Source organism: Ochotona curzoniae, unplaced genomic scaffold, assembly GCF_017591425.1.
Source record: "Ochotona curzoniae isolate NIBS_2020 unplaced genomic scaffold, NIBS_Ocur_1.0 contig_2754, whole genome shotgun sequence".
NCBI lineage: Eukaryota > Metazoa > Chordata > Mammalia > Lagomorpha > Ochotonidae > Ochotona > Ochotona curzoniae.
The window spans coordinates 7,497,321-7,509,641 of record NW_024465582.1 but is presented as its reverse complement, the minus strand read 5'-3'; the positions used below and the strand labels follow the sequence as shown (position 1 = coordinate 7,509,641).

The following is a 12,321-nucleotide window of genomic DNA, read 5'->3' as shown; positions in this document are numbered from 1 at the left end:
AGGCCTGCGCAAAGGCACACGCTGAGTGTGCACCTCGGCCGGCAGAGGGGAGGAGGGGATGACTTGCCTGGGTTGGGCCTTGCAAGCCAGAACGTGGGGGCGGGGCGCTGAGGAGAGCAACAAGAAGGGGGTTAAAGAGGAGACAGATGGAAAACCGCAAATAGTGAAAACAGACGAGAGACCACCCGCCTCCTCCCCTGTCTTCACAGTCATCCAGAATCAGCCGGCCCAGGAGGTGCCCGGACACCTGCTGGTTAACACCGGCAGGATGCACAAATTCTGCAAACCTTGGGGGACTGCAAAGGCCTAGTTGCTCCCCATTTCCACTCACCTGGGTGTCGCCCAGAACAGCCTGACCACTTGGGCACAAGCAAAGGCCGTTGTTTCCCTGCGCTCCTTAAGTGACCCCATTTTTTTTTTGCTTTCTGAGCCCAGCACCAATGCATCAGCACTTTTCTTCTAGGGCGCCCAGACCGCCGCTGGCTGTGGTCACTGGTGCAGACCTGCGCTGGCGCCGGCATGAGGCGGGGAAGAGGGTCGTCTGGTGTGTGTGGGGGCGCTTTCAAGGGGTTGAAGTACGCTGTCCCGGAGGGGCGGGCAGGGGAACCCGAAGGACGGGTGGCCAAGGTCTGAGAAAAGAAAAAAAAAAGGAGGGGGGGGGGAAGCGACTCATTTATTTTGCCCCAGTCCAGGGTGTCATCTTCCCGCGGTCCCTGGAGAGGGCATCCCGAGCACCCGGGCTCCCGGGGGGAACGCGCCCAGCCCCTCGGTGCCCCGGCCCCGCCCCTGTGTGAACTTGGCCGCTCCCACTTCCTCGGGCGGCGCCCCCACCGAGGTCTGAGCTGACGTCACAAGGCACCCAGTCGCCGGCACCCCGCGGTGCGCACCCCGCGCAGGACCCGCTGCCGCGCGCCGCCCTCGGCGCCGACCCCTCAGGCGCGCGCGTCCCCGTGCCCGTGCCCGTCGGCGCCGGGAAGCGCCGCTGAAGATGGCGAGCTCCGCGCCCGCGGAGCACGCTGAGGAGGGATGCCCGGTGCTGGCTGCGGAGGAACAGGCGCGGCCGCCGCCCCAAGGTCCCCCGAAGGAGGAGGAGGAGGCAGCGCAGGAGGCGACCGCGGCGGTGGCACCCGGCGCGCGGCCGCAGGTGGAGGAGGCCGCAGGCTGGGTGGTGGATGCCGTGACCTGGCTGTTCGGGGAGCCCGGGCTGTGGCTGGGCAGCCGCGCCAGCGAGCTCCTGAGCTGGAAGAGGCCGCTGTGCAGCCTGCTCGCCTTCGTCGGGGCCAACTTGCTGTTTTGGTGAGAGCTGCGGCTGGGCGGGGCAGGAGGGCAGTGACCTTGGGGTCCTGGGGTCAAGAGTGGGGTCGCCGGGGTAGGCGTGCGCGCTGGACGCAGCTGAGGAAGAAGCCCAGCCCCGCTCCGCTTTCTAGCCACCTGTGTGGAACAGGTAGAGACAACCCGTTTCCGCTCCACACCGACACACTTCTCTGTAAACATTTGGATGCCCAAGCGGGTGTCCAGCGTCCGGCGGCTAAGGGGTCGGCTCGCAAACCGACCTGCAAGGTGCCTGACCTACAGGTGTTTTCTGCGTGCCCCCAAAACTTTTGGCCCTGGCCCTTCCTTGCAAGACCCTCAGGTCTCGCCGGACCTTCTCGTCCAAACGTGCCACAAGCCTAGGTGCTTGAACTTGGGTCGCCTCTGGCATTCTCAGCGGGCGTTATCTGGCTCCAGCTGAGGCACAGGCTCCACACAGCGCAGCCTGCATCAGCCACCTGCGATGGGCACGGGATGATTTGTTTTTCCTGCCCCTGGAGGGTTATGTTTACTGTCTGCTCCCTCGTGAGAAAACAGGCGGCGGACAGGTGGATCGGGCGCAGCGCCCTGGCCCCAGGTGTGCCCAGCGTGGAAGCCTTGGTCGTATTTGCCGGTCAGGTACACAGGGCATGTACAGGGATGCCCCTTTATGAGGCCCTGATCAACAGGTTTGTCTTTCCAAAGCGTGCCCTTCCCAAGGTGAGGTCCGGACCGTCTGGCCGCGCTCCGGAAGGAGGGGCCGCCTGCCGGGGGGCGGGGAAAGCCGCCTTTGTTTGCTAATTGTCCTCACAGCACGTGACCCTCAGACTGCTGCCCAGGCAGGCTTCCCACAGGAAAGGGACATCTTCCCCTCGATGCGCAAAGCGCCCCCAGCCTGTCGTGCTCCAGGTGAAGCCAGGGTGCAGACGTAAACGAAGCCCCTTGTACGTCGCCGCTGCTTTCCTCCGGTGACCGGCCTCATTTTGTCAGTGCGTCTCGCTGTGGATGAACTGCCTCGGGCCTCTTGGCTGTGCAGCTGTCGTTTCCACCCTCGCTCTTGCTGTAAAGTTACCCGAGTGCTCGGAACAGGAGCTTTGTATTACACTAGGTGGGCCAGTAGTTGCATAGGTCTTGCTTGGGGCTGCTTCTTGGACATTTTTACATCAACAGACACGTTTTAAAAACTGGATGTCTGGTATTTTAAATGTATCTCTCGCCATCTTACAGTTCAAAAGTTGAAAGATGCCCAGAGTTAATATTTGAACAAGGCCTTTCCCTGGCTTGGCCCTGGTACGGTTTCCTGCTGGGGTCAGCAGTGTTAGCAGCTTCCTGCGTGTCTTTTCAGATCGCCCATTTCCGCAGACATGTCGGTGGGGTACCGTGTGGCTGTGGATCACCTTGTATGTGCATCATTTTGCAGATATTCAAGTATTATTCTATGATAAATCCGCAGAAGTGCAATGACTGGGTCATAGGACCATGTAAGTCCTGCCCTTCCTTGGCGTCCTACCATTTTGTAATCCCATGGCTGTGTGTGGGGGGCTGCTTGCTTTTACAGATATTTTGCTAAGATTATATTAAAAGCTTAATACATTCAGTTTTGTTTTTTGAGAGAGACCAAGTGCGTCCATCCATGTCTGCCCGGCGGCAGGAGCTGGGAGCTCAGTCACGTGGGTGGCAGGGAGTCAGTTACCTGAGCCACCGCGGGTTCTCTCCATTGGCCAGAAGCTGGACTGGGAGCCAGGGCAGGGACTTCCTGCCAGGCTTCTGGCGTGGAATAACAGAGGCTGGGCGTAAAAAGCCAACTCCTTAGGAAGTCTTGTGATATTGATAGTTAAGATGATCTCTCCATTTGGTTTTAATTTGTATTTATCTAGATTGAACATTGTGTTTTTAGAGCTGCTATATATATTGGTCTTTTTCTCTACCATTTCCTCTTACAGGTAACCTTTGTTTTTCAAAAGAATGTTTGCCAGCCACTAGGGAAGGAACGCATCAGCTGCATAGAGAAAAGAATTTGGATGGCCTTTATTCCAGGAACCCCTGTCACAGGCCTGTCCATCCTTCTGGGTTCCAGCCTGGGGTTAGAGTGACATGCTGGGCTTGGAGCAAGCTCCGCCCTCCTCTGGTCACCGTGGCAACCGTCAAATGTTTATTTGAAAGGCAGAGTTAAAGTGTGTGTGAGAGAGATCCTCTGTCCCCTAGTTCACCCCCCCCAGGTGGCTGCAGTGGCTGGAGCTGCAGCAGTCTGAGGCCAGGAGTTCTTTCTGGCTCTCGCATGTGTGTGGCACCGGCCCAGGCCCAGGCCAGGGGGCTGGGTAAGAAGAGGATCAGTTTAGCTTTGCCTTGGTGTTATAGTGTTGGCCCATGTTTTCTCAACGGAGCCATTGACTTTTCTTATTGATTTGTAATAGCTCTTTTTTTATTTTCAAAAAAGATTTATTTATTTGATTAGAATGGCAGGTCAGATTTATGGAGAGAAGGATAGAGAGAAAGATCTTCTATCTGCTGGTTCACTCCACAGATGGCTGTGATGGCTATCAGCCATTGCTTCCCCAGGTCACGAGCAGAGAGTTGGATGGGAGGTGGAACAGCTGGGGCGTGAACTGGTGCCCATGTAAGATCCTGGCGCTTGTAAGATGAGCATTTAGCCTTTTAGCCATTGCACCAGGACTGATAGCACTTTTGATATTAAAGCATCAGTTTAATTTCCATAGTGATTTACAGACACTGTGTGATATCTGTTAAAAAAAAAAAGAAAGAAAACTGTTGAAAACAATTGAAAATAGGGCCTGGTGTGTTAGCCTGGCAGCTAGATTCCATGCTTTGCACGCACCGGGCTCCCATATGGGCGCCGGTTCTAATCCCAGTAGCCCTGTGTCCATCCAGCTCTCTGCTTGTGGCCTGGGAAAGCAGTTGAGGATGGCCCAACACCTGCACCTGCATGGTAGACCTGGAAGAAGCGCCTGGGTCCTAGCTTCGGATTGGCCTCCTCTGGCCATTGTGGCCACGTGGGGAGTGAATGAAAGGACGGAAGATCTTCCTCTCTGTCCCTCCATCTCTCTTATATCTGACTTTCCAACGAAAAGAAAAAAAATCTTAAAAAAGAAACAATTGAAAATAATGCTTTGTTGCATTGAGTAATTGAAAGACATATTTGGTGTTGTTGCAGGAATAATGTCTTTCATTAACTTTATTTACACCTCTGAAGCAGGGAGGAGTACTGCGAACCACTCAGCCTGGTACCGCTGTCCTGACGTGTCGTCCCTGCCGTGTGTGGCACTTGCATCAAGCCTGTGGACACTCTTTGACAAAAAACATAGCAGCCCTGCTTTTTCATTTCGGAAATACTGGTTCATTTGTGTTAAAATCTGTTGAAATTTCTATTCCATTTCTTATGTTCATTTGAAACTTTTGAGTTTTCCCTCTTGTAGCTGTTGCTCTGGGTTTAAAACTTTTTAAGGTGGTTACATTTTCTTTAAATAGTGCAGTTCTTTGCAACTGTTGGTAATCTAGGGGATACTGTAGCGTACTGTGTCCCAGGAGCTCTAAAGCACTCTATTTCCATGAGAAAAATAAAAGAATATTAGTGGTAGAAATATGAGGAACCTTCAGTAGAGATATTTTCACTTTAATTGATGTTTTTCATTTTTAAGAAACCAACTTCTTTTTTTTTAATTTTAATTTTTATTATTTATTTATTGGAAAGGCGGATATACAGAGAGGCGAGACAGAGAGGAAGATCTTCCGTCCGATGATTCATTCCCCAAGTGAGCGCAACGGTCGATGCTATGTCAATCCGAAGCCAGGAGCCTCTTCCGGGTCTCCAGCGTGGGTGCAGGGTCCCAAAGCCTTGGGCCGTCCTCGACTGCTCTCCCGGGCCACAGGCAGGGAGCTGGAAGGGAAGCGGGGCTGCCGGGATTAGAACCGGCGCCCATATGGGATCCCGGGCTTGCAAGGCGAGGACCTTAACCACTGTGCCACCGCGCAGGGCCCAAGAAACCAACTTCTAAAACATTTTTTTGGAATGGTTTAGTACCTAGTACCAGCAATGGCTTTCAGGAATTTGAAGTTAAACTTTATGCATTGGCTATAAGATTTTGGTGTAATACATTGCCAGGATAAAGCTGAGACGTGACACAACTCCAGGTTTGGGTGGACAGGTGTAATGTGACACAACTCCGGGTTGGGGGAACAGGTGTAGCAGAGGTACCCAGGCGTTGTCATCGACGCTCTCCTGTGTAATAAAGAGCCGAGGTTGAGTTAACCCGTGGTTGTGGGGGTTCAGGGCTGTAGTATCAGCTTAGCTTTGTGAGGCCCTCGTGCTGGTAGGGCCACAGTGGCTCCAGGGACTGCTGGAGAAAGAGCTCATTCAGCTGTAAGGAAGAGGGAGAGGGCCCAGGTTTGTTATAACAACCCTGTCTCCAGAATGACCCCTGCAGCCCATAGACTCCCTTCATTGCTTGCAAGGGCAACCTGAGGAATTTCCTCCAGGATTCCTCTGAAATTCTCTCACCCTGGAGACTAAGCTTTCAAGACATGAACCCCTGGGGAACAAACTAAATCTGAATGGCTGTGAGTCATGCCAATCCAGAAAGAATCATTGCTTTCAATGCAGGGTTGCAGGAGATGGCAGTGGAATTGTGAATGCAAATATGGGGGAGCTTCCTAGACTCAGCTGCTTGGACAGGCCTTGAAGGACAGGAAGGAGTTGGGTAGATCCAATGCGTGTTGAGCAGCAGCCCAGTTCCTAGAGGTAAGAGACTGAAGAGCAGGATCGTGAATGTGTTCTTCATATTTCAGCCACACCCCAAGGAAATAGAGTGGTAGCATGATGGGTGCAGAACAGCAGTGGGAGAGAAAGTTGGTTAGGTGGCTGGGGACACTTTGGGGACAGTGGTCACCGCAAATAGTATGCTAAATTTGAACATGTCTTCTTTTTAATAGGCAGTAGGCACAACAAATGTCATGCAAGTGTATTCATAAATATTTTAATGGAAAAGTAGACTGTGCCTCTTTTATTCTTACCATATAGCAATTAAAAGAAATTATGACAATTGTCAACCATCATGAAGATAAATTTTACAAATATTATATTGGGCAAAACAAACACAAAATGATAGATGCTGAATAGTTCCTTTAAAAACATACAAAACTAGGGGCCATGGGTTCTAAGTGAAGCCTCTGGCAGTGGTGCTTGCATTCCCTGTGGGCACCGATTTGTGTCCTGGCTGCTCCACTTCCAATCCAGCTCCCTGCTAACGGATTGGGAAAGTAAAGTAAGGTGGGCACCTACACCCACGTGAAAAACCTGGAGGAGTCCTAGCTCCTGGCTTTGGATGGCCTTAGCTCTGATCAGCAGATGGAAGATCTCTCTGTAACTCTGCGTAAGTAAATGAAGAAAAATGTGTGCAAAACTAAACCATATTGATTAGGAAAATACAGATGAGATAAAACTGCAAGGCAAAATAGAAAACATTCTCGAATCAGATATACATACATTTGGATTCTTATTTATGACTTGGAAAATAGTAATACGAGGGAAAAAAAGTGCTGAAATAATAGTACATGCTTAAACCTGAAATGACTTGCGGCACCTCCCTTCCGAGGCAGGGTTTCTGTGGCTGAGTGACACTGCACAATGCCCAGACGTGCTGGCACTGCGAGCGGCCTCTGATCGCCCCTCACTGATGCCAGTGAGGACCGCACCTGAAACATTCTCATACTGAATTTGAAATCGTATTTATCTTCAGAACTAGCCTAACAGCCTCATAGCTCCAAAGTGTAAAAGCAGAAAAGGACAGACATTCTGGAAGTCTCTTCAAGGCCACCCTTCGGCCACACAGAGTCTTCTCAGAGGCAGCCAGTGTTACAGTTTGAAGCATGACGTGAAATGGAATGAACCCAACAGAACAGAAAATACCCATTTTATTTTTGTTCTTGAAGAGTCAACTTCTTGTTGTTTATATTCCATCACCCTAGAAGCTCCTTTCTTGTCAGTACCCAACCCTGGGGTCTGATTCTGCAGTAAATTTGCCTTTCCTAGTCTCTACCTGGCATGAACCTTGGAGTTCATCTCTGCTGTGTGCTTTCGCAACTTGTTCCTTTGTGTTTGCTGGTTGGTGTCCACGTGGGTGGTTTCCATGTGTGACCGTTATGAATGAAGCTGCCAGAGAACTTCAGATCTTGGTGTGGGCATTGTTATTTGGTGAGGAAAGCAGCGAGCTCTGACCCGTTTTCTGTGTGGCAGCTCTGTGGCAGTAACCTCGGATAGATAAGAAATGTAGCAGAATGCTCCTACAAGGCTCCTTGCCAGTCATATAACACGGACTCACTGGCTTGTGCTGCAGCCTGGAGAGCCACCTTCATGGGACTTTGTTTTGACGCCACTGTTGCAGCCAGTGGCAGAGCAAAAAGTTGCTGCCGAGAGCTTTCCCTTGGTGCTTTCCCTTGGCATTATGAGATGACATTATCTTCGGCTTGTGTACCTAGGCCAGCTGCGGGCTTGTGAGCTTGTGGCTTAGCTGTCCGGGATGCCTGGGGCTCCCTCCCTTTTGGAGCTGAGCTGCGTGCAGTCTTATCACAGGTGGGACGGGCATGGGATAGATTGCAGACTCCTGCCTCACGCCTGACGTCATGCACCCTTTTTCCTGCCACGTGCTTGGACCCTCAGCGTCACCTGGATGTTTTCTAAAGCTAAAGCGCCTGGATCTCACTCAAGTGGAGTCTCTGTAAGTGGGGCCAGGACTGCTGGGTTCTCCCAGCTGATCTGACACAAGCTGCTGTTGGAGGGCTCTGGTGTGGGGGGTGCTTTTCTCTACCAGGTTGCGTTTACGTTGTCGGGTGGCCCTAACTAGTGTTTTCCTTTCCAGGGTTAAACCTCCTCCTGGGCATCTCCACAGCTGCCCAGCGTCAGGACAGTTCTCGGTCACATGCCTCTGTTGGGTCTCGGGGTCTCCCGGGCCCCTCTGCTCGCTGTTCCCCTGGGTGCACCTGTCCGTGCTGCAGCGTACACGCGCTCCTCCTGCAGAGCGGCTTTCCGGAGATGCTTGGGCCTGGGTGTGTGCGTTCTCCTCCTGCACGCTGTCCCTCTGGTCACACAGCCTGCAACAGAGGCTCTTTATTCCAGCAGACAGTAGCTCCCTTGACAGCGCCACTGCTGTTGTTAAGTTCTCTTGGAGCTCAAACTCTCCATGTAAGTTTAGTGGTTTTTCCAGCTTTATTACCGTTGTTATAAGGAATGCTCATGGTTAGCCGTTCTGTTTAAATCATAGCTCAGCCCGTGCTTGTGTTGTTGTGTTTGTCACCAGAGGAAGCTCAGGCCCAGAGATGGGAGCTGAGCAAGCAAAGATGTCTGTCTACCTGTCGTGTTTGGTGGAACATTGCAGGGAAGGGGATGGGCTGCATTGCTGGTCAGAGTGGCTATGGGGTGTGTAAAATGTGGCTGTTGTGGCTCAGGAAATGTGTTTTTTCTTTTTAGGTAGCTTAAGTGTCCATTGAAGTAGCCACATGTAGCTAGTGGTTGCTGAACGAGACAGCACAGTCCCAGGTAATAGTCCTGGGGTCAGGCCATGAAGTCACGTCTGTTTTTCATAAAATCAGGTGTTTTTTTTTCTTTCTCTCCTGTAGCATTACTCTGAAAAGCCATAGGAGATGATCTGGGCCTGTGTTTTCCTGTTGCAGAGTTAGCTCCATGTAATTATTCCAGCAAACATTGTTATTTTGGAAGCCGGTTGCTTCTGCATGAACAGGGATGGTTTCAGTCGGTTTGATTCATCTGGTCTGTATGTTGTTTTATCTCTATCCCTTCCCAGACAGCAGTCAGTGGCCCAGGTGAGTGTGGAGCTGGGCCCACCAGGTGCACCTGGAGTCCCTTGAAAGCTCCCCTTCCGCTTTGGGAGACACAGAGACATGGCTGGCTCCAGGAAACAGCATGTCACGGTTCTAAATTGCATGCACAGTCTCCAGGGTGCCACACTAGGTCAAAGTGGTGATTGGAGGAGACAGAGGGTCTGGAAGATACAGTGCCATTTTCAAAGGGATTAATGGAGAGGGCTTTCCAGAGGATGCAGGAGTTGGAGAGGCCCGAGCCCTGCTTGGTGTCACAACGGGACTCACAGCGAGCTGTGTTTGGGGAGCAGAGGTGTATCCCTGCGTGCTGGCACCAGCAAGGGACTGTAGATGTGCAGAAAGGCTGGAGGAGCTGGGGGGGTGGGCGGGGAGCGTAGCATCTGCCGTGCATGGATAGGGAGGGGCACTGGTTCCCTCAGGCACTGGTTCTTGGAACACATGGGGTTTCTTTGGTGCGCTCCCGGCTGGGGCGCTCGCGGCTGGGGCGCTCGCGGTCTGCCTCTGAGTCCTCAGCCATCAGCATGAGGTTATGGCTCCGCTCTTTGATCATTTTTGCTCCATTGTGCCCTTGTGTCCTCGGTTCATCCCATGGTGGCATGTGAATCTTTGTAAGGTGAGCACAGAGGAGTGACGTGTGATGTTGTTGCTAATTGTTAGGAATATGAGGACAATTCAGGCGCATTGGGACCCTGGGGGAGAGAAGCAGGGGTTAGCAGATGGTTTTAACAGAATTGGTGCCCTGCGTGCTGAGTTGTCCGGACCCAAGGTGCTGGGCAAGACACACGGAATGAGCAATGTCATAAAAAAATGTCCGGTGAGCACCTGCTTGGCTGGGCAGTGGTTATGGCTGGGAAGACTTGGTTAACTGGGGATGTTGAAGGCCCAATTGGGAAGAAATGACTGAGCAGACACGTACTTCAGAAAGCTGACAGGAAAAATGGAGTTCATGGGTGCACTGATTTGGGTGTAAAGATTTTAAAACTGATACATGGCGTTTTTCATAATGCATATTTTCCTATCATCTTTTAGATATGCACGTGGGCATGAGTGAGGTGCTGCGAAAGAGGAAAGATTACATGGGGGAACAGCGGGCTTTCTGTCCAGCAGGCTTGAGTTTCCATTGCTGTGTGGATGCTGTGTCCCACCCCTGTGCACCGGGTGGAGGCCAGAGCTCTCAGGCCTTCTCCGAGCCTTGGAAAGCAGACGCCTTCTGCCAAAGCAAGATTTCATTTATCAGTACAGTCCATTTCTTTGGGCATGATGCATCTGAATTGCTGATATAATCTTATTCATGAGAGAGATTTTTAAAAAGATGATGTGCATGGCCTGTGACATTTCTCTGTCATTTGCAAACAGTTTCGCCTCCATTCTCGTCTGATTAAGTTGTATGCATGGATGGAAATGCGGACTTGATTCCTGGGTTGTGGCGCTGATGGTGGAGTCGTTTGTGGTTGGGCTGCGATATTTTTTTGTCCTGCTGCTGTTACATGTCAGATATTCCAAGCAATGATGCACTCTAGAAGTGCAGGAGCTTATGAGAACCTGTTCCGTTTCCTTGCTGTAGATTCTTGTATTCTTGCTGCCTGCTCTGTTTTTCTTGAGCTGTTTCAATCTTGTATGGAGATTTAGCATGACCCTGGAAATCTCAGCTGGAGTTATCAGGGGAGTGGTGTGTTTTTCCCTGGAGCTCTTCGAAGCCTGTGCGAAGAGAGGGCTTTGTCCCCCTTGCTTAATTAGGGAAAGCTGTCAGGGTTGTTTGTATTGTGGTGAGCTGCTCCTGCTTGCACACAAAGGAACAGGAGCCGGTACAGACCTGTCGGGTGAAGGTAGCCCTTTGGAGCAAACCCATGTTGAGTTTGTCCACAATGGGTTTTGAAAGGGCTGGCTTTGTTCCTTTCTAGAGCCCTTCTAATCACATTTCTCCAGCTCTTCCTATTTTAGGTCTCATTTTAGGGAAACAGTGAAGTACACGGGAGACTAACATTGTCTGCGATTGCCCTTGACACGTCAGGATGGTACTGCTGTGCAGTTGAGTGTTCTGGCTCTCTGACTTTCAGAGTGAGTTTGCAGGCATGGTCTGTGGTGTGCACCTGCTTTATAGCCCTGCTGTGTTTTGTTGACTGATTCTTTTCATACCAAAATCTGCGAAGTTTGCCTACGTTCATTTGTCATCTTCTTTTGGGTTAAAAAAAACCCTTCCTTTGATGATGAAGAATCAAGTTATTATCTTATAATCCTGGAGATGTCATTTTAGAGCCAAATTCTCCTTGACTTTTAATCCGTGGTTTGAATTCTTATAGGTAAACTTCAGCTCAAGTCATCTGATTTTTGTTTTCTCTTGGCTTGGTTCCGTTGGGCATTTACTTTGTGTTACCATAGATATTTAAGCTATTGTAAATGTTTTCTGGACTGAAGTAGAGTGGTTATAAATACTCTTGCAGACAGGTGAGTGCAGTCATGTGTGTGCCTATGCATACGTGCATGTGTACATGTGTGTTAGGGAGTTGGAGTTTCTGGAAAGTGATGGATTAGTTTCTAATTAATGAATATTAATGCATTTTCATTTTCTCACTAGTCACGATGGGTGATGTCACAATGGGTGATGCCACCATAGGCCGGGACAGGGCCTACCTTGGAGATAGCCCACTGGGGACACAGGGCAGCCAGGGTGGAGTTCCTGGTTCCCGGCTTTTATATGGCCACTCCTGGCTGTCACAGATATTTGGGAAGCGAAGCTGCAGCTGAATGACTTCATGCTCTCCGTAAGTCTCCATCTCACTGTCACTCTGCCATTCAAATAAATCAGTAGTGCTGAAAGTCTTAAGAAGTAGACTTGGGCCCGCCACGGTGGCCTAGTGGTTAAAGTCCTCGTCTTGAACGCCTGGAATCCCATGTGGACACCGGTTCTAATCCTGTGAGTGAGTCAGACACTTCACATCCTGGACTGTAGTGGGTTCCCCTGAAATTCAGATTTTGAAGTCTCAACCCCTGTGTACCTGAATTGTTGCTATGATTTGGAGAGAAGACCTTTAAGAGGTAGTTTGCATTACATGAGTGGGCCCGGGTCTGATTGGACTGGAATCCCCAGCAGGAGAGAGGCCAGGAGGTGTGTGCACATGGGAGAGATCATGGGAGGACATCAAAAAAGGTAGCCACCTGCAAGCCAGGAAGACAGACTTC

General features: G+C 50.9%; 1 protein-coding gene across 1 annotated transcript in view; it reads left to right on the top strand.

Annotated features, from left to right (window-relative positions):
- Positions 1-961: 961 nt before the first annotated feature.
- The window catches only part of RETREG1 (reticulophagy regulator 1), a 93,611-nt gene continuing 82,251 nt past the window's right edge, over positions 962-12,321 (top strand). The window contains exon 1 of the mRNA XM_040977426.1: positions 962-1,296. Within this exon, the coding sequence (XP_040833360.1) occupies positions 989-1,296 (308 nt within the window). The 5' untranslated portion in view covers positions 962-988. The remainder of the gene's footprint in view (positions 1,297-12,321) is intronic.